Genomic DNA, 24,145 nt, shown 5'->3' with positions numbered 1-24,145 from the left:
TTGCCTGGTACCCTGTGTAAACCTAAAATCATAAGACCTTCCGACAGCTAAACAATAAACTGGTAGGTTTAATGTGCGGGTGTGTGGGGTTGAGTGTGTATCTATGTGACAAATTAAGAGCTTGTGGTTTTCATTTTACAGAGAATGACACGCCCTCGTGGGACCTGTTGGAGTCACCATCAACAGAGCTGCTAATCCCGACCCTCCAGACTCCACCACCCTCACCACAATGCTCGCAGGACCCCCTCATATCAGACCTGTGGGATGAAACTGTAATCGACATCAAACTCGCAACTCTCCACCTGTTAATGTTGGCTTTGAATGAGTTTATACAAGAGACATGTTACGGATGCCAAACAGGCCACCCCAGTCAGGTGCAACACAGCTGCTTGCAGGAATTGTCTGAGTATTTCTTCGACACCTACTATGATGATGTGATGATAAGGCTCCAGACTGACCGATTCATCCCTGCCATCCGGCTGTTTGTACGCTCATCCACTGCAGATGGGTCTGGAACACAAATCCGCAGAGTTGCAGAACACATCATGTGTGAACTGAGATCAGAGCGATATATAGTATGCGCCATTAATGACAACATTGGGCACCTGCTAGATGCAAGTACTTGCGCCCGCCGTGTTAAACCAGCCATGCTCCGCATGATTGGAAACTACTGGGCTGGGTTACATCTGGTTTAATGTGGGGTGTCCAAGTATCCATTGTCTGTGATTGTGTCTTTGTGAAAATTAAATAAAAAGACTTGTTAACATCAACATCATAGTCATTTGTGGTTTGTAAATCATGGAAAGCACATTGCATAAAATATATCACGATCCAGCCCATCCTGCGGGGTTAGCCAGTTTAAATAAGCTACGTATAGCGGCAGGGGAGGCATCAGGTGTAACACCTCCACTATCTCAGGTCAAACATTATTTAGAACAAGACGACACCTACACACTCCATAAACCTGCGAGGATCCATTTCCCCAGAAATAGAGTATTGGTGACAGGGGTCGACAAACAGTTTCAAGCCGATCTGGTTGACATGTGTGAATATGTGACAGATAATGATAATGTGAGATATCTGCTAACATGTATAGATGTATTCTCAAAATACGCATGGGTTAGATGCCTAACAAACAAGACAGGGTCTGTTGTATCAGCTGCTTTTGAAGATATACTTAGTGAGGGTAGGATCCCTGTGAAACTACAAACAGATGAAGGCAAAGAGTTTTATAATGCAACCTTTAAACAGCTAATGAAGCGATATAATATCAAGCATTTCTCAACAGCTAGCGAGGTTAAATGCAGTATTGTCGAGAGATTCAATCGTAGCTTCAAGGGTAGAATGTGGAAGTACTTAACATCAGCCAACTCCCGGAGATATGTAGATATCATACCAGATCTCACACAAGCATATAACAATGCTTATCACAGATCTATCCAAATGGCTCCGGCAGAGGTGAATAAGGATAATGAGAAGTCGGTCTTCAACGCGCTGTACAAAACGAGGCCTCAGAGGGAACTGCGCTTTAAATTTAATATCGGTGACACTGTACGAATATCAAAACTGAGAGGAAAGTTTCGAAAAGGATACGAGCAGACCTACACCGATGAGATTTTCACAGTCAAGGAACGTATAGGGAGACAGCCCCCAGTGTACAGACTAGTGGATCTAGCAGGAGAGGTATTGAAAGGGTCATTTTATGAGCCTGAGATACAACGTGTGGTTGTTGATGAAAACAAAACATTTAAAATTGAAAACATATTGGCTAGAAAAAAAGTGGGTCGGAAAAAGCAGGTGCTAGTGAAATGGCTAGGATGGCCCAACAGCTTTAATTCGTGGATTCCAGAAAAAGACATCGTTGAGGCGTAATTAACTCAGATGACGCAGCTCTACACACATTCATTCAACACTGAGCATAGACTGAGAAAGCATGAATAAAAAGAACAACAATGCAGGCTTCTATGTAAGCCTCTTCTCGAATGCTTCATCACATGTTTACCCGGGTAATAAGATATCTAATTTTAGAACAAAGCTAGCAAAACCTATTGTTTTGGATCAGCCATATGAGGTCGCTGTTATAGAGATACAGTACCCACGCATATGGCGGACTTTTCCACAATCAGATTCGGAAGTGGAAATTCATGACCCCGTCAAAGACGGAACCATAGCCATAACCATGATCGAACTGTCTGTGGGCCATTATGCATCTGTGGAACAGATAATAAAAGAATTTAATTTTAAATGTCAACAGCACCAAGCCACTGGAGACATTAAAATGCAGTACAACGCCGTTAGTAACCATGCCTGTGTTATGGGGCCTAGGGGGACTATTCTCACATTTAGAGGGAGACTGGCGGAAATCCTAGGATTCAAAACAGGAGAACCGTTTGCACTTCATTATAAAAACACATATGCCCCGCACCCCGCAGACATATACGGGGGAAAATATAACATCTTTATTTATGCAGATATCGTTGATTACCAGCTTGTGGGTGACGCCCACGCGAGGCTATTAAGAGCTATAAATATTACAGACGATGACCGCCGGTTGCCTATTCTACAATTTGACAGCCCACACTACACACCTGTGTCAAAGACATTAATCGACGACATAGAAATTGATTTGAAAGACGATCGAAATCAACACATACCCTTTTTATACGGCAAAGTGTTTGTCAAGTTACACTTCCGACCGATAACACAGCATTTTTGAAAAAAAAAAGGATGGCCGTCTACAACTCTGATGACTCAAAATATGTAAAATACTACTTATCACAGGCTGGTGGAGAGCTCGGAGGGTATGTTGGGACCAGTACACAATATGGGACAGGTCTGGGTGGGTTGTTCCGTAGCTTGTTTAGATTTGCAGTACCGCTGTTTAAAAAAGGAGTCAGCATAGTCAAACCACACCTAAAAACAGCCGCATCGGGCATAGTGTCTGATGTCATAACCAACATAACCAGACCCTCAACCACTAAGCAGGACGGTAACGGCTTGTATGTGTATACGCCCAAACCATCTAAGACCCCACCCCCAGGGCAGCCGTTGTCTAAAAAGCGTAAAACCACAAAACCTAGCAGGAGAGCCACCAAACGGACACCGTCACGCAGAGTGAAGAGACCCAGAACCACTCGTTCAAAAACTGCAGCGCTTGACATATTCTAAATGGCACTGTTACACAGTCATTCTGGAGAATGTGTAAAAACAGAGCTCGATCTTTTTACTGTCCCATACACACAGACTAGCATTGAGAAAAGTACATTTATTGAAATCCCACCTGTATCTGCAATCACTGATGGAGGGCCGATCGAGTTTTACATCTCATCGTCGGGTGAAGATTACCTGGATCTAAATGACTCATATATCTACACACGGGTGAGAATCACAAACGCTGATGGCTCAAACCTGGCTAGGGACGCTAATGTAGGATTTATTAATTATCCTGGATGCAGCATATTTAGTCAAGTCGATATTAATTTGGGAGACCGGCTCATTAGTCAATCATCCAATACATATCCATACAGAGGTGTGATAGAATGTCTTATCAATTATAATAAGGACACTTTAGACACACAGTTCAGCACCGGGTTATTCTGTAAGGATACAGCATCACACATGAATGACACATCTATAGAAGGAGAGAACCAGGGTCTGATGACCAGAGGTGGCTACACAGCAAATAGTAGTATTGTTGAATTGATTGCACCAGTACATGCAGACCTGTTTTTTCAAGAAAAACTGTTACTTAATGGAATCGACCTGTCGCTGAAATTTGTGCGCTCTAAAGACGAATTTGCTCTCATGACAGCGGATGCCAATGCATACAGAGTTAAAATTGTCTCAGCCAGTCTCTTTGTCAAGAAAGTTAGTGTATCACCTAGCGTCAGACTTGCACACAGCAAGGCATTGCACCATGCAAACGCAAAATACACGGTAGACAGAGTATCTTTAAAGACCTTCTCCATACCTGCAGGGGCTAGAATATCAACAAATGACAATTTATTTATGGGTAGGATACCTAAATTTGTCATCATTGCATTCATAGACAATGAAGCATACACAGGCTCCTACCAGCGTAATCCATTTCATTTTGAAAACTGCGATATAGAATTTATGTCTTTATATGCTGATAGTCAGGCTTATCCTGCTAAACCATTCCAGCCAAATTTCCAGAGAAAACACTATATCAGAGAATTTTACCAGCTGATACAAACCACAGGAAGACATTTAAAGGACAGATCGTTGGCCATAACACGTGACGACTTTGGTAACGGCTACACTTTATTCTGTTTCAATCTGGAAGCTGACGAAGGACATTCAGGGAATGTGTCGTTAATTAAAACTGGGAACGTGAGATTGGAAACCCGTTTCAGAAATCCACTACCCCGTACAGTGAACCTCTTGTGTTATTCTGTATTTGATTCAGTCATTGAAATATCTAACATGAGACAGGTGCTCTTGGACTACTATTGAGACAAAAACGGTCATGAACACTATAGAACTATCAGCCGTGGTCGGCGGCATTATCAATAAAAACACACATTTCCTAGGCGTGTTAGCCTATGATCAACTAACCACTGAACGGCTTCAAAGACTCCCTGCTATGTGTATTGTAAACACCCACCCTTCTACGATGCCAGGGGAACATTGGCTTGCTGTTTATATTTCGAGAGACAGACGCAGTTATTTTTTTGATAGTTTTGGTCACTCGTTAGACAGTTTTCCCCCAGCAATAAAGATGTTTCTTCTAAAAAACGGCTCCACTGTTTTATATTCAGGAAAACAAGTGCAGAACGACTTCTCCATCACATGCGGTCAACATTGTGTATTTTTTTTATATCATATGCAAAATGGTGTATCTTATGCCCGCCTGCTTAACATGTATGGGTCTGATTTAATTTGTAATGATGCTATGGTGTGTCGATTTGTCAACAACATACAACCTGTTGCTGTATGCAGTGATTATGTGTGTGTGCAATGTGGATACTGATATGTACTAATGAGAATAATAATAAAAACAACATGAGAGCATGATTTAATCGAGTCAATGGTATTTATTATCAAATCTCGTATATATATATATATATATATAGATTCATAACATACTTTGTTTAAACATAAAAGAAATCAAACATTAACCAGTAATAAAAGACATAAAATATTTAACAGTAATAAAAGAAAATAAAACAAAACAATTTAGCAGCAATAAGTGAAAAAAAAACACAACAGTAGAAAAACACCAAACAGCAAATATTTTTAGCAGAAAAACAATTTCTGCAATAAGAAAAAAAAAACCTGAATTCAAAAATCCAACCACTCTACAGGACCCCCCTTTATTTTGTTTTTTTTATTCTTTATTTTTTTTAGTGTACTATGTCGCAGCGGTCCACCGGGGGTGTTCTTTTTTGGTGTGTGTTTTAAAAAACCACGGTCTTCAGACAGTGTGTGATCGGTTTTATACAAGGCGACGGTCTTACGTATGCCTGTGTTAGATATGGCTGATAACGGTATGTTTAAATCTGAGAAAGCTTTTAAAAACTCTGTCCAACCGATAGGTCTCAAACCCTCAGAAGGTGTGTGTGTGGTTGTGACGGCTTTAATTAGATCATAAATGTGTGAACCAGGGATGGTTTGTTTATCAACAACAATTTCGCCTTTGTCATTGTAAGAGATCAAGTGTGGCGAACGGTTCACCGCTGATAGAATAAGTTCTGCATTCCTCCTACTCCTTTTAGGTATGTGTGTTAAAACATTCTCCGCAACAAGATCCCGCACCCCGGCATCACCATGAACAGGCAATGTGTCCGCCGCCTGGGGTTGCACATCCCTGTTAAATTGTTCAGGTAATGATAAAGACAGTACATTCTTTTCACGGGCACCTTGTCTCACAAGGGTGAGGTATCTTTGGAGAATATCGCTGTATTTTTTAGCCTTCTCATACACATCTATGTCAGAATCTTGTAACACTTGTAACATCTCCTTGTCCAACTCGTTCTGAGACTGTTGTCTGATGGTGCCTGTTTGCTGCTGCTGCTGCTGTTGCTTTATTAAGTCCAACTGGTGTTGGGGTACCAAAAACATCTTTTGCACATGTTCCATTTTCACCTGTTTGCTATCAGACTGGTTATGAAAGGGATTGCAGCCCCTAATAACGGCAGTAAAAACCCTCCAGATTGGTTGATTGTCTTTCTCTTTTTCAAAGATTTTATTTTTTTGTCTGCAATCAGTCTGATTATTGTTTTTTTCTTTTTTAGCTGTTTGTACTGCTGATTGGTCAGTGGAATGTTACCATGCAATACATTAAAGGCTATCTCACACAATGCATTGATAAAATCTAAGTTTGAATTACTAATAATAACTCTGCGTAGAGTAGGAGGAGCCCTGTATATCATCTCCAACAGAGACAGATTCCTCCGCATGCGTGATGACATCCTCTCACCTCTTTGCTGATTTTTGTTTTGGAATGTAAACAACCGGACGGTCTGACAGTAAATTTGTTCTGAGTCTTAAATAGTCCGGGGTCTTAGCTTTATAGTCTATTAAAAGATACCCGTATGTTGTCGATGTGGCATCATTAAACGCTTCTATAAAATATTTAGTATTACCCGGAAACATTTGCCTGGCTAAAAGCATAACCTGATATTTATCTCTCGGATTTTTAAACAATATTAGGTAATTAGTGTTCAAGGAAATGGTTCTACTGGATTTTCCCTGAATAAACAAATTCTGAACTAGATATATACAACTCAAATTCCTATGATGCACATACTTTGTGAACACATTTTGTACTTCTAAATTGTTAGCTGCATCGTTCATCACATCGTCTATAATTAACAAATTGTTCTTTTCTGCAGGCAGAAGGGTGTCATCAGCAAGAGATTCGGGTATACCGTTAACAAAGTTTATGTTTCTTATCTTAAGAAGCTGGTCATATAGTGTCTGCCAGCATGAGTATATATACACAATGTTATCAATGCTGCATGATATAATCCTGGAAGAGTTTTCAATTATGTTTTTAACAAAAAAAGTCTTGCCACAGTTACTGGGACCGCTGACCACCATGCTGAACGGATGCTGCAACCGGGCGTCAAACCCCTGTTCTAATTTAAAATCCATAAGGAAGGGTTGTGAAGTCTGGGAGCACACGGCGCTTATTGTAAACAACTTTAACTTTTTTCACAATGGTTTCATTCTTCAAATGAAGCTTCTTTTTATCGCGTCTGATGCTATCAGACACGGCAACTAGGTGTGCGTCTGATGTCTGATTGGCTACAAACTTGCGGACTAAACCTTTCAAGGAGTCGTGGGTGACAACTTTCGAGTTTAATGCATTCAGTGTGACGCCTTTACATTTGACCTGGGTCTTGCCCAGCGATGTGTGATACGCATAACATTTTGGCCCACCGGAAACAAATTCCGCTATGTAATCCTCCACACCATCCTCTCCACAATCTAATTCACTTGTGAGATCCCCCAGAAACGGACCTAGAGGAGGCATCCACTCGCCAGGGCGTGCCGTGAAAATGACACTGTCCGTGTCACAATACAGCACGCGCTGCTGCAAGTTGTCTAGCAAATCATACAGCATGAGTCTGGCGTGTGCAGTGGTCATGGCCCCGACAAAGACATTAACGTCCTTCACACGGGAAGCTCTACCATCAGCGTGGCGCCACTGCACCATTGCGACGTCGTCAGAGATGAAACAAAACTGACGCACGTCGTACTGGTCGCTAAACATTAGCTGGCTAAATCTGGAAGGGTCTGTAATGAGCTCAGATGATGCCATGTTTGACCTCATGCTGAAACGACCCCATAACGAGTTTAACAACAGCTTGTTACAGTTACGAACAGCTTTATTTACACAAATCTTGGATGGGTCTAGCATTATTCCCTCCTTCTCATAATACTCGTCTATGTACTTCTGCTGTTCGTCAGGTGTGTTCACATGTTCAGGATACCCCGAGGCCTCCTGTTTGAGTTTTAGGAAGGCTTTCACATAGTCTTTAAACAATGTGTCGGTCTTATTGGGGAAATGCCACACCTCATCAACAGCAAGAACCCTGTATCCCTTCTCAACAGCTTTTTCAAGCTCAAATGAGACCCATGTGCCTTTCAACACCCGCTCACTGTCACTGTGCCCGCATGCAGTATGCTGGTTCTGGTCTTCAGCACACATGCTGCAGAGTGGAAACATCAGTTTTCCATGGCATCTGTAGGGTAGGACGGGGTGAAAAAGACCCTTAGGTGGGAGCACTGTGCATTTAACAAAGCCGAAATAATTTTCTAGCTTGTCAAAGTTGGTGTAAATGACTTGAGGGTGTCCTACAGGATAGTCTTTTTTAGACTGCACTGTGGGATAGAGACTGGTGAAGTCGTAGTAAAATATTTTTTCATCACAAGCAGTCTTGTGGTACAGCTTTAGAGCATTTGTGCGACCGCCAAAAAGGGCGTCTCGGGGATTCAGGCGTTCTGGCTTTCTGTACGTATGCATGAAAGCCACAACTGCAGGGTCTGTCTGCTTCAAGGCAGCCCATTCACACTCCCACATCACTATTACGCTCACACTGTGTTGTGATCTCAGTGCATCAACTTTGTCACAAAACATGCGATGCAGCAGTCCATAGGATGCTTTGCTGACAGGATTAACTTCACTCTCGGGGTAGCATTTAACACAACCGTGGTGAAAACATCCTGCAAATTCATAAGCTGTATTACTTGTGGGGTCAAAACCGTCCACAAAATACGGTCCAACCCTCTGTTCGCCTCCTCTGAGAGCATGTTTTACCACTTTGTTGGTGGTGTGGGACACATATTGAAGCCATTCAATAGAGACGTTAGAAAACGTCTTGTTCTGCTCAACGTATGCCCCTTCATACGTGAGAGCGAGCGCGTCTCTAGGCAGAAACAGCGTTTTATACACACCCATACTAAATGCAGCCAGGGTGGTATACATGAATGGATCAACTTGAGTACAACCCAGTAGCGTGTCACGATAAATGATGCATGCTTTACGCAGGACATCAACATCGTTAACACAGTAACGCCTGAGTTCAGCCTGAAAATCAAAGGGATTCTGTGAGGCAACCTGGTACCATTCCATGAATCGCACCTTATCGCTTTCAGACATGTGCTCATAGCCGTAGAAGGAGGGGTCTGGGTACGGGCCCACATAACGCTCATTATCCCTCGTATTAAACCTGTGTGGGAAATGGCCCTTCTGCAGGTCTTGAAAACCTAAAGCAGAGGGTATTTTGGCAAGGCCCATGGGCAAAAAGCTGAACGAATCAATCCACCGCTGGTCATAGTCCCTGTCATGCATTAAAATCACACGGCTGCCGCTCATTATGACACTAGGTGTTATGCTCTGTCTGACAAAGTACTCGAGGAGTATGTAGTTATCAAAGCCAGATGCATTATGTGCTATGAAAGTGTACCCACGAAACCTTGGGCGTCTGTAATGCTGCACAAACGCCTCCACACACTTTAATGTATTAAATGTGAACTTATTGCCCTTCAGATCAGACGCACACACAAAGTTAGCCTCGTGTTTACCGTTGTGGTACCGCGTCTCAAAATCATATAAAATGTATTTATCGTTAGGCTTCTGTTTTTCAACAGGCTGTATGAAACACTGATGGTCGGAGTCTCCTGCTAATTTAGGTTCGCGGCAGTGCTCGCATCTAGGCTGCGCACATTTGTGTGGCAATTTCTTGGATTCTCTATATGTGGTGCCACAGTGCATGCAATGTTTCATATTATCACAGGGGATCATGTTGTGTTTTAATTCAGGTAATTTGTGTTGTTGGTAACAGTGTTGTGATTTGCAGATGCGGTTACAGTCGCTGCATTTCACTGTGGGTCCCCTGTGATGTTGACAGAGTGTGTAACATGTGTTACATCTATGTTTACAGCTGTGCTGTAATGGTGTATTATATATACTGTAACAGAAATTACACACATAGGATCCCCCCAAAAAAGCGGTCGGGTTTAAAATCAGGTGGTAATGTTGATTATGGAGATACATCATCAACGTGTTAGGGTTTGGCTCTTCATGTGTGTAAAAACATTCCAGGCGTTTACGCCCTTCTGTGTGGTAATAGATTACAATCTTAATGTTGAAGTGCTTCTCAAATTTACCGACATCAGAGAATGATACTTGCTGTGTGTCGCATAGACCTACTTCAGCATGCATCTGTTTAGCTGTAGCAAGTTTTTCATGCTCAGAGGATGATGAGTTTAATGAATGTGCTATGCATAGGGAGAAGCACAAATTGTTGTTTGTGTTGTTTGGTGTGTATAAATGTCTGCCTTTCTTTGAGAGAATCTCATCATAAGGTATGTGCGCCAGTCTTAAGCGAGACCCGCCACTACTGTTCTGAGCTACCGTGACAATAAACTCTAATTCATCATCACCGATAGATTCATCATTACTCTGCATAACTTGTGCAATTTGATCGAGAAACAGCTCCGGATCATACCGATCATCAGCGTTTAAAACAGCCTGAACATCTGAAGCCAGCGAGGGGCCACGCAGGACCACGTTTAGAACACTGCCCTGTTGGGATCCCGCCACAGCTCTGTCTATCACATTGGCTAAGCACTCGCGCACTCGCGCCGGCACTTGTTCTGGATGATCGAGACTTATACCCCTAAAATCAAGGCGTTCACGCAATTCGCGAGCATTAAAATTAGGTATCTCTCTAATGTGTGACTGAGAGCGGCTGCCGGACCCAGACTGCACAACGGGCTCAATAACAACTGCAGTAGCTGCAGCAGAGGTGACCCGGCTAGATTGTGCATCAGACGCAAAATCACCAGCAGCACAAGCTATATGGTTAGCATCAGTAACAGCAACGGCCCGAGCAACACCAGCTGTACTATCACTATTATTAGCAACAATAGCCCCATCAGCAATAGCAGACGTAGGAACAGTCTGACAAGGATGTGTATCGGATGAGGCTGATGCAGGCACCCTATTAAGTCTAGCTATAATATCGTCTAATTTTTTATCTGTTTCTTCAGCCCACTGCATAAAAGTCTCTAAGTCAAAACATCTAACAGGAGTGGAGGTTCCGTTATTATGTTTAAATAATTTATTTGGAGGGTCCATGGTCTGGATTTTAAAAGTCAGGGACTTGAAATTTTGCTGCAGATGTTGTCTAATGTACTACACACTTTGTTTATGAGTTTGGTAAACTGTTGCCTTTGTACCTGTGCTTCTTGGTGGTATTGATTGAGTCTAGCTTCAATCAAACATAATTTATCAGCTATTGAAGCTATATGACTTTGTTCAGCAGGCTGAGCGTCTGGAAGCTTTATGTAAGCATCATACGCCGCTGATATTTGAGAGTCTGTTATGCCGTCTTCTTCGAAATCTATGTGTGAATCAACGCTATTTCTGACACATTCTGGGGTGGTGGGTATATGAACTAGATCAAAATCTGACATGCTGTACTCAAAAACATCAGAGAAATCGCGAGGTAGCCACTCACTCGGGGGTGTTGCAGGTTCGCTGATGAAGATCGGTTCTGACTCTCCACTGTTGCACAAAGCTCCAGGTTTTTGTTGTTCTGGGAGGTCGATACTGCTTAAACATTCCAAAAACGTCTGGAATCGTATGGTGTCCTGATCATTATGAGGAGGGGTGCTGTTCTGCAGTCTGTGAAGATAGATAGACATGTGTTAAAACATATTATACATGTACCCATTTCAAACTGAATAAGCGTGTCTCCCTCTCTATCTCTTTTTATCTAATTTATATATGCCTATGCTTACCTTGTAGTGTGCGTTATTCGGGATGGTCCTGCTTCTCCACACACCCGGTTCTCTGGCGTGGCTCTGTAGGTGTAAAACGGTCAGTTTAGAACATTTGTAATTGTTTAAACCCCTTTAAAAAAAAATACACAACTATACATCCCGTTGTATACACACCTGATGTAAGGTAGGGCTCTGTGGTAGCGGTGTCTGAATGTTTTCCTGCTCAGTTTGTTAACCCTGGAACAAACAAAAACGTTATTACATAATTTAAAACAATCGCTAGTTTAAAACATACATACGTTTAAAAATCCAGTAATGCTGTACACACCTTGTGCCTGTTAGAGAACTAGTTCCAGCTGTAAAAGCGCCCGTTTCTAAAGAAAAGGGTCCTGGGCCGTTCTCCCGAACTCCTAAAAATTAAGCTTTTGTTTTAGGAAAAAAAGATAGTTTGAATATCCTATAATATGTTAACATAACACTTTTTAAAAATCCAATAATAGGTTTTGTTTTACTTACCGTTTACGATGTCCATGTTATAAAGAACGATGTTAGTGTTGATGATCGCAAAGAAAATGGTGTGCTCTGCAGCGAATCTTGAGGCGTAAATGGCTCAGGGTATCGGGCTCTGAGCGTGTTTTTTATATAGGGTGGGTGTTTCCAAAAAGAAAAGGTATGTCTCCAATCAATTTAAATGAGGCCCTACAGGGCTTTTGTCTTCTCAAGGAATTACAAAGGAGCCGATACTTCAGACAATAGGCGGGGGTCGCCACCCGACTGGTACCAACTGCCCCATTTACCTTGTCGAGGAATTACAAAAAGAGCCAATACTGGCCACTTTAAACAATAGGTTGGGCCCTTGTTCGCATGGTACTCTCAACAACTAAGTGATACCCGCGGTGGGCTTTTACAATCCTGAACAAATTCAAACAATTAGCCAGCTGTTGAAAAGTTGGAGCGGGTCTGGGCGACTGGTTTTAGAAGTATCACTGTAGCGTTTATTTTCTAAAGGGCTGAATGTTATTTGCGACTATCTGTTGTGTTAAAAACTACTTTGAAACCATGAAACCACTTACAGAAGAAATGGCCCGTTTGATCCGTTTTTAAATAAATAAAATGCTTGCATCGGTGCATGGTGTGACACCAGAATCACAAAATGAGTGTATTTAAAAGACGATTAGTTTGAAAAGAGCGATACTGGCTGCTTTGGGGGAAAAGGTGACATTGTGTGCAGCGTGTTTTAGAAGTATCACTGTAGCGTTTATTTTCTAAAGGGCTGAATGTTATTTGCGACTATCTGTTGTGTTAAAAACTACTCTGAAACCATGAAACCCCTTACAGAAGAAATGGCCCGTTTGATCCGTTTTTAAATAAAATAATCGCATCAACCCTGGAAAGAAACCCCAGTAGATGTGTAAAAACTAGTTAAATTAAAACTAGGGGTTTGATTAAATGAAACGCTTGTGAACATGCTGACATCACCCATTCAGAAGAAATTCCCATTTGTGCCGTTTATAAAATAAAATGCATGCCTCACCGCAAGCTGAGACATTGTCAGATTTAGAAAATTAGTGTGATTAAAACACTATTACCAACACTTTTGACTAGAGCACACCCTCTTTGTTAAGGCGCACTGTGAACCAAAACAGCTTCCACTCCGCCAAGAATGAAACAAGATGTCTCCAATCAATTTAAATGAGACCCTACAGGGCTTTTGTCTTCTCAAGGAATTACAAAGGAGCCGATACTTCAGACAATAGGCGGGGTCGCCACCCGACTGGTACCAACTGCCCCATTTACCTTGTCGAGGAATTACAAAAAGAGCCAATACTGGCCACTTTAAACAATAGGTTGGGCCCTTGTTCGCATGGTACTCTCAACAACTAAGTGATACCCGCGGTGGGCTTTTACAATCCTGAACAAATTCAAACAATTAGCCAGCTGTTGAAAAGTTGGAGCGGGTCTGGGCGACTGGTTTTAGAAGTATCACTGTAGCGTTTATTTTCTAAAGGGCTGATGAAAAGAGCGATACTGGCTGCTTATAGCATTTATTTTCTAAAGGACTGAATGCTATTTGTAACATTTACTGTGTTAAAAACTAGCTGGCTGGCTTTGTCTCACTCTTAGTTCAACATTCCGAAATCCCGATTTTTAAATAAAATGATCGCATCAACCCTGGAAAGAAACCCCAGTAGATGTGTAAAAACTAGTTAAATTAAAACTAGGGGTTTGATTAAATGAAACGCTTGTGAACATGCTGACATCACCCATTCAGAAGAAATTCCCATTTGTGCCATTTATAAAATAAAATGCACGCCTCACTGCAAGCTGAGACATTGTCAGATTTAGAAAATTAGTGTGATTAAAACACTATTACCAACACTTTTGACTAGAGCACACCCTCTTTGTTAAGGCGCACTGTGAACCAAAACAGCTTCCACTCCGCCAAGAATGAAACAAGAAACAAAGAATTGCTTTTAAGAACACATGCATAACTGAATGTTGCGATACACCTAAGTGAAAAAATAGTTTAATTAAAAACCCTATGGTTTGATTAAATTAAAACCCCGTTAAAAACACATAAACTCATATAACCCCTCTGATACCCTGTGGTATTTCCACACCTGAACACGCATGCGCACACACACGAAACTGGTCAAATCGGTTTGGCTGGCCGCCATCTTGGACTAGTGCCATCGAATTACTGAACGCGCATGCGCACACGCACGAAACCGGTCAAACCGGTTCTCAAACCGGTTTGGTTGGCCGCCATATTGGATAGGTGCCATCGTATTACTACTATTACTAAATGGTGGTGGTAGTAATCACCATATTTATGAACTGCACTGGGGACCAGCGAGTGGGTGGGATTGTTAATAAACTTACAAACCATACAGCAGACATTCATGATTGCATCCCACCAAACCATGACAGTCTGTATTATAAGGGATTCTGGAATGATCTCATGTATTCTAACATTTTCAGTATCACCTGTGCGTTTCCTGTTGTCACATGCCAAACTGCCAGCAAGAAAACCATGTCATGTGTTGCCACACCACACTCCAAGTTTCACATCCAGACTCCAGCCTGTGGTTAGACAATAAAAGCACCTAGGTTAAGGTAAAGGAAAGACCATGGTGTGAAACTAAATGTTGGCTCTGAAGTCACTGTGTTCTCTGTGTATTAAAGTAACTGTCTTATAATAAAAAACAACTCCATATCTTGGTTGTGCAAGTTTTATATTATAGAAGACACAGAAATAATGTCTTTAAAATGGGTTTTCTTTATTTTAACCCTCAAAAAAGTTCAAAGAGACAGAATTCAAAAATATAATTAGTGGGCCCATAAAAGAGGTCAACTAAATATAACTCTAATCAAAACACAACTTCCAGAAACTGAAACAAAGTTGACACAATTTAACTCACAAACTGGCCTAATCGCAAAGACACAGGAGGGTAGATTTTATAGTGGTCGGCATTCAAAGCCCCCAGCCCTCGGCCACGCCTTTTGCCCAGACAGGAAACAGCCACCGCCCCAAACCAGGTAACTCAAAGAAAGAAAAACATAATTAATATAACAAAAAACATCTTTAGAAAAACCACACAATGCCATTATGTGCACGCTTCATTAAATTAGTGTCAGGTTTAAGTAAAAACATTAATGAATTATATTAGTGAAGCAACTGCAAATCAAACTAATAAAGTGAATGAATGGACTTGTTTTATCTATGTGTGGCTGACGCCATCACACAATCACTCACACTGTAACCCATACAGCAATGCTTTTATTGTGCTAAGAATTTGATATAATAATTCCCAGTGCACCACTAATTTCCCATGCCCATTGATTCTTTGACTAAAATGCTCCAAAAACTAACAGACTTTGCCTTTGCAGATCTTAAGATCTTTGCAAATTTAAATTAGTCCTTCCCCAATTTAGAAAAAGGTCAGTTTCCTCTCCTTCCATAGCACAGATGTGATACACAGAAGCAGTTTCAATATTAGTAACACAGTAACTGTGGGTTTGTGAAATATTGCCTTAGCTCAAGTCCCAAGAGTCCAAGACTCTGTAACACTGTTCAAGTGACATTAACAGGCACTGCTGCACAGACCACTGTTGTGTCAGGTGGCCTCAACAAAAAAGATATTGAGTGTGCCAGCAGAAGTCAAATAACCACAAACTAAATGCTGGTGTGTTTCGAACTGACAAAAATATGGAGAATTGGAAAATGCAATGGCCATTTAATGACCCAGCACTCCAAACCACAAACTCCATATTATATTCTAACTTGGGGTGCATTCATCGGAGTGTGAATGTTGATTAGTTTGCACTTGTGTTTAGAAGTGCTTGTGAGACTGGGGGTGAATGAGGCATGTTGTATAGAGCGCTTTGTGAGTAGAAAAGAATCTATACCATATAAGAATCATTCCATTTACCATAACTTACTTCGATTATCCTCTTAATACATTCTTGTAGTGACGCAATAATCAGTGCCCAACACATGCACTGTCCTGAATAATAATGTTCAACTTCAAGAAAACTATTTTTTATTGTGACAAACACAGAAAGCATTACAGAGGAACAGACTTACATACTTCGCACATAATAATTTGCCAAAAATAAAAACATCTGTAAGGCAGAATGAGCCTATTGTTATGTGAAAGTTAGTGACTCATTTAGCTTCTTAGTGGTCGAAAGTGAGAGGCTGGCAGAACCGCTTCCTTTTCAGTGTTACTTTACACAGCTAATCGACACTTGCACTTTAATAACAAATTACATGGATGCATCAATAGTAATAAGTCATTTAAAGGCGGCAACTAGCATTTACAGACAGGTATTCCTAGAATAATCATTGCGTTCCATTAAGAAATACTTCTATCACCTAAAGCCTGTTTACGAGCTGAGCTCAGGAACCTGTAACTTAGAGGAGCCACAAATATAATGGGTCATTAGTGCAAACTACTTTTTGCAATCTGATTGGATCCTGTGGTGTCTAGGTTACTTAATCTGATTGGATCCTTTTATAAATTATTTGTCAAGCACATCAAAGTAACAGCGACCAATATTATTTCTGCATAGCTGATCTAGTTGCAAGTCCATTCAGACATGGGCTGTGTGACATTGCTGGCTTTAGGAAGGCTATCCTAGCTGCTATATGGTCAAAGGCAGGTTCCAAATTAAGTTAGACGTTCAAATTTCCAGTGAGAATGACCCCAAACTCCAAGTTAATGATCAAAGATGGCAGAAGTGCAGATGTGTCCTTGGGGATCAGGACAAGTCTTCATGCTGGAGACTGTTTCCTGGATATCTGTGATGGTTACTGGATCCTGTTCAGGGAGGTTCCTGCGGTCTGCTCTTAGCTCCACTAGCCTCTAAGCACTGTGGTTATGTCTTGAATCTTTCTCCCATATTCAGCACACCCACAAATATATACTGTTACTGTTCTTATTGTGTTGAAGTGTATACACACTTGTGCTGCAGGGACATTTATTTTTAAAGAACAGAATTCCCACCATGTGCCACATGTCCAATACACTTATAGTGAAGTTAAAGCACGTGAACAAAGGGGCAAAACATACCTGTTAGCAGAAGTATGAAGGTGCGCAGGAAAATCTGATGTACATGGTAAACTGCACCGACGATAATTAGGGAGGAACAAACACATCAGCCTTCTGCCATTTTGGATGAACGCTCACGCCCCCGAGAGAACGCCAACTTTATTAACAGCCACACACATGTAAATCACACCTCAAACATAAATAAACCCTCTGGCTGTTTCCATAATTGAGAGCATTTTCTTTCTTCATGTCAACACCCCCACTTGCTCTCATATTATGACTCTCTTAAGTAACAAAAACACATATAGGGTTTCTCAGCCGGTGCTGTATATATGTCTGTATACCTGGTTAATGTCCAAACATAAACTTTTCAAACTTGAACAACTTAACTTTTGTTGCAGGTTTTGTCATTACATCTGCTACCATCTCTTCTGTTGAACAATAATCCAGAGTTACTTTTCCTTCACTCGCAGTTGACCTTACAAAGTGGTACTTTATGTTAACATGTTTACATCTCTGTCTCGTTACAGGATTCTTAGCCAATCTTCATAAACCTTTGGCGGTGCATATTCTTGTCCATCGATACCTCGTAACAGTTACATTAGGTACAAACACTCCTGTAGGTAGGGTTGCAGCTACAGCCATGTACTCAGCTTCACAGGTAGATGATGCAACAGTAGGTTGACTTTTGGTTTTCCATGAAATCAAAGGACCATTTAGAGCCAGACTTATACAATAACCAGTCGTACTACATCTGTCTGTTACATCAGCTGCCCAATCATCACTGTATGCCCACAACCTCAGTTCTTCATTGTCACGTTTTCTGTAACACAGTTCTTTCTCGGATGTTCCCTTCAGATATCTCAGTACATGTGTTACTGTGGTGCATTGGTCTTCAGTTGGCTCAGTGAAATACTGTGACAGTTTACTGACTATAAAACTCAAGTCTGGTCTTGTGCATGTAGCCAAATAGATCAGACTACCACCTGCCTCTCTGTACCTCTAGATTAGATTAGATTAGATGAAACTTTATTAATCCCCTGGGTGGGTTCCTCCGGGAAATTCCTCACTCATCTTTTCTGCACCATCAGTGTAGTTCAGTGTTTTCTCACAAGGTGTCAGTCTTCCTGCATGTTGAACCTTTCAAGTATTTTTTTCCACATACTGTTTCTGTGACATTTTTACACAGTTATTGCTCTGGTCAAAATCTATTCCAATGAAATGTCTCAGTTTACCCAAATCCTTCGTTTTGAATTTTGCTGCACAACAGTTAGTTCACTTTCATCACTAGTAGTGATGATCAGGTCATCTACCCATATTATCAAAATCCCACAATGGTCAGTGGGATTTTGCACAAAGTTGTTCTCACTCAGATATTCATGCAACACCTTGTTTTAGCCCATAGCTCTGTAACCATATGGCGACTTTTTCAACTTATACACCCATTTTTCATTTGTGTCAGGTTTCACCTCATAGCCCTCAGGTTGTTCCATGAATACCTCCATGTTCCATGCGTGTAGATAGGCAGCTTTAACATCCACCTGATGTAAAAGCATGTTTTCTTGTGCATCAACACTCTGATAGTAGTCAGGTTAGCAGAAGGGGAAAATCTTTCTTCATAATCCACACTTATCTTCTGACTGTATCCTTTAGCAACATAACGTGCCTTGTACTTCTCAGAACCATCAACATTGTTTTTGACTGTGTACACCCATCTATCATCATGTCAGTTTGTATTTGTCTCTACTCTTGTTTTGGTCTCAAACTTCACCAGTCTATGCTTCTGTACTTTTCTAGGTAGTAGCCCATATAAGCTGGACTGTTCCTGTCATTTGTGGCACTGCCCCCTGCTGTCTATTAAACAAAACTCTGCCTCCCCTCTTTGCTCTGCAACTCTGGTGCACTTAGTGCCGTCAGCCAACTCCACGTAGTGTGTCTTGGTCTGGAAACTGTCGTCAAATTTTCCGAACTTCGTTATATCTGTAATAATATGCGAAGTTGCCCCTGTGTCCACCATCAGACCCTTTTTGTTGATGCCACGTTCTGACTGGAACTCTGTATCCTTGCTGCTTATCCAGAATGCGTAGTCTTTGCTGCCCAACTCCTCGGAAACTTTTTGTGCATTGTTCTGTTGCTGTCTCCGTCTGCAGGTTGAGTCCCAGTAAGTGGTTTTACACTATTTACACCACTGCTTGCACTGACACATCTTGGCTTTGTGTCCCTTTAGTTCGCATCTGAAACACACCATGTCTCTGTTGCCGGCTCCCCGGTCATTCGAATGTTCAAACATGGGTTTGTTACTCGGTCGTGCACGTCCTTTCATGACGTTGTCATCTGATGCTGCAGCGTGCATTTTCTCTGTGTCTCCGTAGCTTCGCAGTTTGGTTTTGAATTCAGCAAAAGTCAATTCAACTTCACTTGGATAGCAAAAGGTTTGAATGATTCTGGCAGTCCCTTCAAAACCATTGCAACCAATCACTCAATGTTTCTCCAGCATTTCTCAGGGCTGTGATAGCTGTCTCTGATCGTATCACATACTCAGTCACAATCTCACTGCTGGACTTTTGGGGCGATCGTGGCTCAAGAGTTGGGAGTTCGTCTTGTAATCGGAAGGTTGCCGGTTCGAGCCCAGGCTTGGACAGTCTCGGTCGTTGTGTCCTTGGGCAAGACACTTCACCCGTTGCCTACTGGTGGTGGTCAGAGGGCCCGGTGGCGCCAGTGTCCGGCAGCCTCGCCTCTGTCAGTGCGCCCCAGGGTGGCTGTGGCTACAATGTAGCTGCCATCACCAGTGTGTGAATGTGTGGATGACTGGATATGTAAAGCGCTTTGGGGTCCTTAGGGACTAGTAAGGCGCTATATAAATACAGGCCATTTACTTGCATAATAGGTTTTTAAAATGCCCAGCGCCTTCCAACATCCATGCATCATCCGCAGCTTCTCGCATAACAAGAGACAAACTTTTATCACCCAGAAACTGGATCAGCTCCGCGTAGGCCTCTGCATTCCTTGCTCCGTCTTCTTCTCCCTCCACGTCGGTAGGCTGCTTCAAAATAATGTCTTTTAGTCCTTGCAAATGAAGGTGGCCCAAAACTTTGTCTGCCGTAGTTACTCCATCAAAAACTAGCCCAGACCAACGGCTATTTGACTCAGCGGCTCGTCGGCTCATGGCGCTATGGTATGCTGATCCTCACCGAGCACGCTGTACGTTGCGACATTTCTCTCTATGTGGCAAAAAAACTCTTTTAGAAAGGTTCTTAGCTCTCTGGGTCCATAACCTGTTAGCAGAAGTATGAAGATGCGCAGGAAAATCTGATGTACATGGTAAACTGCACCGACGAGATAAACACATCAGCCTTCTGCCATTTTGGATGAACGCTCACGCCCCTGAGAGAGCGCCAACTTTATTAACAGCCACACACGTAAATCACACAAATAAACCCTCTGGCTGTTTCCATAATTGAGAGCATTTTCTTTCTTCATGTCAAAAATACCTATGAAACATCTGCAGTGCTCACCACAGCAGTACATGCAAAAGCAGTGAGAAAAATCACTAGTTTGAAAGCACCGCCTGCATGCTGCCATGTAGCATCATAACTGCAGCTTAGTGCAGTCATTTGACTGGAATTTACTGGCATTCTGCATTCACTGTTTCAATGTCAGCAAAACAGGAAGAGACTTCAAACTTGTTGGCTTTTTATTTTCTGCTAGAATAAATTGTGTTTTCAGGCGCTCAAGAGCAAAACAAAGTTAGCCTTTGGTTATAAAACAAAGCTCAATATATTTAGTAAAAGTAAATCTATCACTAGTCTGTGTTGCAACTACACTACTACTACGAGTATTGCTTTTGGTGAGTGGAATAACATTCCATTATATTTTTACCCATTTTCATTCATTCATATGCAAAACAATTTTCCCCATATAGTGTACTTAACACAAAAATGTAAACTGAAAAATGAAAATATAGAAGTGCTAAAAACTGAGTTTCTAATGGGCACTTAAGGCTCATTACAAGTTGTGCTTGTTTTAGATAGTTCTCAACAGTTTCATTAGGGTGGATTTCATCTGTCAAGGCTTAGGGGCATTGCTGCTTTGATCTACAGATATCCTTACAGTGGCAACTGCACTTTCACTCCAAGTAACTGAACTGGAACTCTCCACTGTGTTTGTGGTGTCAGTGTGTTGTGTTAACATTTTAATATAAAACTAGCTGACAAACAATTTGTCAGGGTTTACAAGGAAATTGGTAGCAGGTTTATCCAGTTAAAGATAATTCACAGGTGGCATCAAACACTGCAATAATTGCAAAAATGGAACTTGATACCGATGGACAATTGCTGGAGATGTGATGGCCAGGGTGCCTCGATTCTACATATTCTGTGGAGCTGTTGAGGATGTCTGTTACCCACCAGCTCGATAGCTGACCGGGAGGTCGAGGCTCACTAGAACCGGCGAGAACACCCGACTCCTGACACATCGTTTTCTACACACCCCTGCCCCCTTGCCCACCCATTTAAAGTTCAGCTTCACAATTGGATTTTATTTAATATTTAAGTGTTACTTGGAGAGCTTTTTTTTTTTTGTCTGTTTTGGGTAAAAACCTCTCTCGAGCCTCCACCTCATGAAAGAATGTCTGGAGATTGTCTTTTGCCTCCGCCAAACACACTGCACCACCCCTCCTCTTCAGCAGAGCCACACCTTTGCCACAGGAATGTGAAGTAATTGAAGAAATATTTGCAGCTAAAATTCGATTCATAATAAAACAGTATCCTACATAAATAAAGTTGGGCTTTAAAATAAAATTTAAAAAAAACCTCCAAGCCATTCTCTTTTTCTTTTTTTTTTAAGGTGCCCAATGAGGCATTCTCATTGCATAGTTCAACTTAAACTAAAACTCCAATGCATTTCAGCATACAGGCCTGCATCAAAGATTTAACCAACACACTAGATACTAGATTTTTTCTAGTGGTGTTCCACCAACAGGTGTCATGGTCTCCCAGTCCTCCTGTTCCAGTTCACCCATTTCTCTCTTTTGCTCTCTCTCTCTCTCTTATATCAGTATGTGTGTTTTTCAAACTTGTCTGGCACTTTATGCAATGAGACCTGATGCGATGTTGTGCCAAAGACATTTTTGCTTTTTACAAGATGAGCTCTATAAATTCTCTATGGGCTCCTTGAGTTTGTATGTTACTTTTATCTGTTTATTCATTCATTTCTACACAAAATGTGTAGTATGACAATGTCTAAGCTGACAGGCAAGAAAATAAAAAAATTGAAGATAGGAGAAAATAGTAGAAAATATTTTTAAAAAAAAGGAAAGAGCACTAATACAAAAGCATGATGTATCGCTAACTGCTGTACCTGTAAGAAAAAAACAGAGAAAGAAAGAAAGAAAGAAAGAAAGAAAGAAAGAAAGAAAAAACATACAGCACCTTCAACAGAAAAATATGAGCACAGGAACACAGATCAACAATCAATTGATAATAAAGGTGGCAAGCCAAGGAAGGATACAGGAGATTCAAGGCATCCACAGTCCCCAAGGGTACCTGAAGACCTGAGCCCACACATCTCAGAGGCAAGAGAAGAAGGGAGGCTCCACATGGCCCACGGCCAAAAGGGCAAGCGTCCCAGTGAGCCAGACGCAATAGGCAATCCCACCAGAGGCTAGCCAACCTGACGAGGGCCAAGGGCAGGGGCCCAAGGCCCAAACTGGGAGCTGATTCAACAGAAGAGGGCCTGAAAGCTGAAGGCTCTGCCTCCCACACTACTTTTAAATACAATAGGAACCACAAGCAAGCCAGCAGCCTGAGAGTGAAGTGCTCTCATGACAGACACTAGGACAATGCTTCGTGGGCTGCCTCTGTTGACCGACATGCCGAGCCTCCGACAGCGTGCAGTGATGCCTTGGTGTTCGGGTCCCCCACCCAAGCCGGAGATTGATGGTGAGCCAGAGGTGGACTACTACAGGAGGCTGAGGGAGCGGCTGCGGGTGGTTCATAACTACACCTGCCAGGCCTAGGCCGGCGCCGGAGTACGACAGAAGAGGGCCTACGACATCAGGTGCCAGTGGGGGAGCTTTTGTGCTTGGTGACAAGGTTTGGGTGTACTGCCCTGTCCTTAAGAGAGGAGTGTCCTCCAAGCTCTGCAGTCACTGGCAGGGGCCGGCGGAGGTCGTGGAGCGACCTCCAGAAGTGGTGTACAGGATCCACATGCTGGGCCCGAGGGGTATGGTGGTGTGGCATCAGGACAGACTCTCACCGTACCGACCGCTCGCTCAACAGTCGCCAGGGCAGGGGATGCTAGTGGCACCCCATGTTCTGATCTGAGTGACTCTTCCCCTGCCGGTTGAGATCGGCCGATGCGCCGAAAGATGACACCGGGACATTTGCAGGACTTTGTGTTGGGTAATGGGGTTGTCGGGGATGACTGACCCCTTAGGTGGGGGCTATGTAGCGGGTCAGGGCTGTTTGGGTTTTATTTGGCAGCTGTATTCGGTTGTTTCAGGCGGCAGCGTTATGTTCCCACGGTTACCACGTGACGCGCTCTCTCTGCGACCATGTTTTTCTGTGTGGGGTGAGAGAGTGCTGTTGTGTCGTTGTTGTTGAATGCTAATAAACGGCTCCCTGGCTAACTCGGGGGAAGCAAGACAAAACGACACCTCTCTCTCCTCCTTGTCTGAGCAATATGGTTTGGTTAAAGATGTTTTGGTTAAACCTTTTGCCTCTTCACCAGGTAAGTCTACCTGTCTTGTAAGCAGCCCAAAAACAAATATCAGAGGTGAAAAAGACAAGTCTATTAATATCTTTCCCCCCAGTAGGATATGCCCAGAATAC

At 42.2% G+C, this 24,145-nt stretch overlaps 1 protein-coding gene and 1 long non-coding RNA gene across 6 annotated transcripts; one reads left to right on the top strand and one right to left on the bottom strand.

The window, feature by feature from the left end:
* Nucleotides 1-56: 56 nt before the first annotated feature.
* On the bottom strand, nt 57-13,386 carry LOC309718269 (uncharacterized protein). Of its 5 annotated transcripts, none has more exons than XM_082553348.1 (6): nt 12,277-13,386; nt 12,089-12,170; nt 11,935-11,997; nt 11,779-11,841; nt 11,496-11,662; nt 57-1,032 (listed from the first exon to the last, which is right to left on the bottom strand). In XM_082553348.1, exons 1-6 carry the CDS (start codon nt 12,290-12,292, stop codon nt 920-922), a joined length of 504 nt encoding a protein of 167 aa, XP_082409474.1. In that variant the 5' UTR covers nt 12,293-13,386; the 3' UTR covers nt 57-919. The 5 variants fall into 5 exon arrangements, with proteins under 5 accessions (XP_082409474.1, XP_082409472.1, XP_082409470.1 ...); XM_082553346.1 differs by lacking the exon at nt 57-1,032 and adding an exon at nt 5,115-11,411 and having other exon boundaries at nt 12,089-12,182; XM_082553344.1 differs by lacking the exon at nt 57-1,032 and having other exon boundaries at nt 5,115-11,662; nt 12,089-12,182.
* LOC309718271 lies at nt 12,221-14,055 on the top strand. The gene is made up of 2 exons (XR_014279934.1): nt 12,221-12,359; nt 13,386-14,055. It is a non-coding gene; the product is annotated as an uncharacterized lncRNA (long non-coding RNA).
* Nucleotides 14,056-24,145: the final 10,090 nt, after the last annotated feature.

The sequence above is a fragment of the Aulonocara stuartgranti genome, assembly GCF_965226115.1.
Source record: "Aulonocara stuartgranti genome assembly, chromosome: 12".
NCBI lineage: Eukaryota > Metazoa > Chordata > Actinopteri > Cichliformes > Cichlidae > Aulonocara > Aulonocara stuartgranti.
The sequence above is the reverse complement of the archived record's forward strand: the minus strand, read 5'-3'. Positions and strand labels throughout refer to the sequence as shown.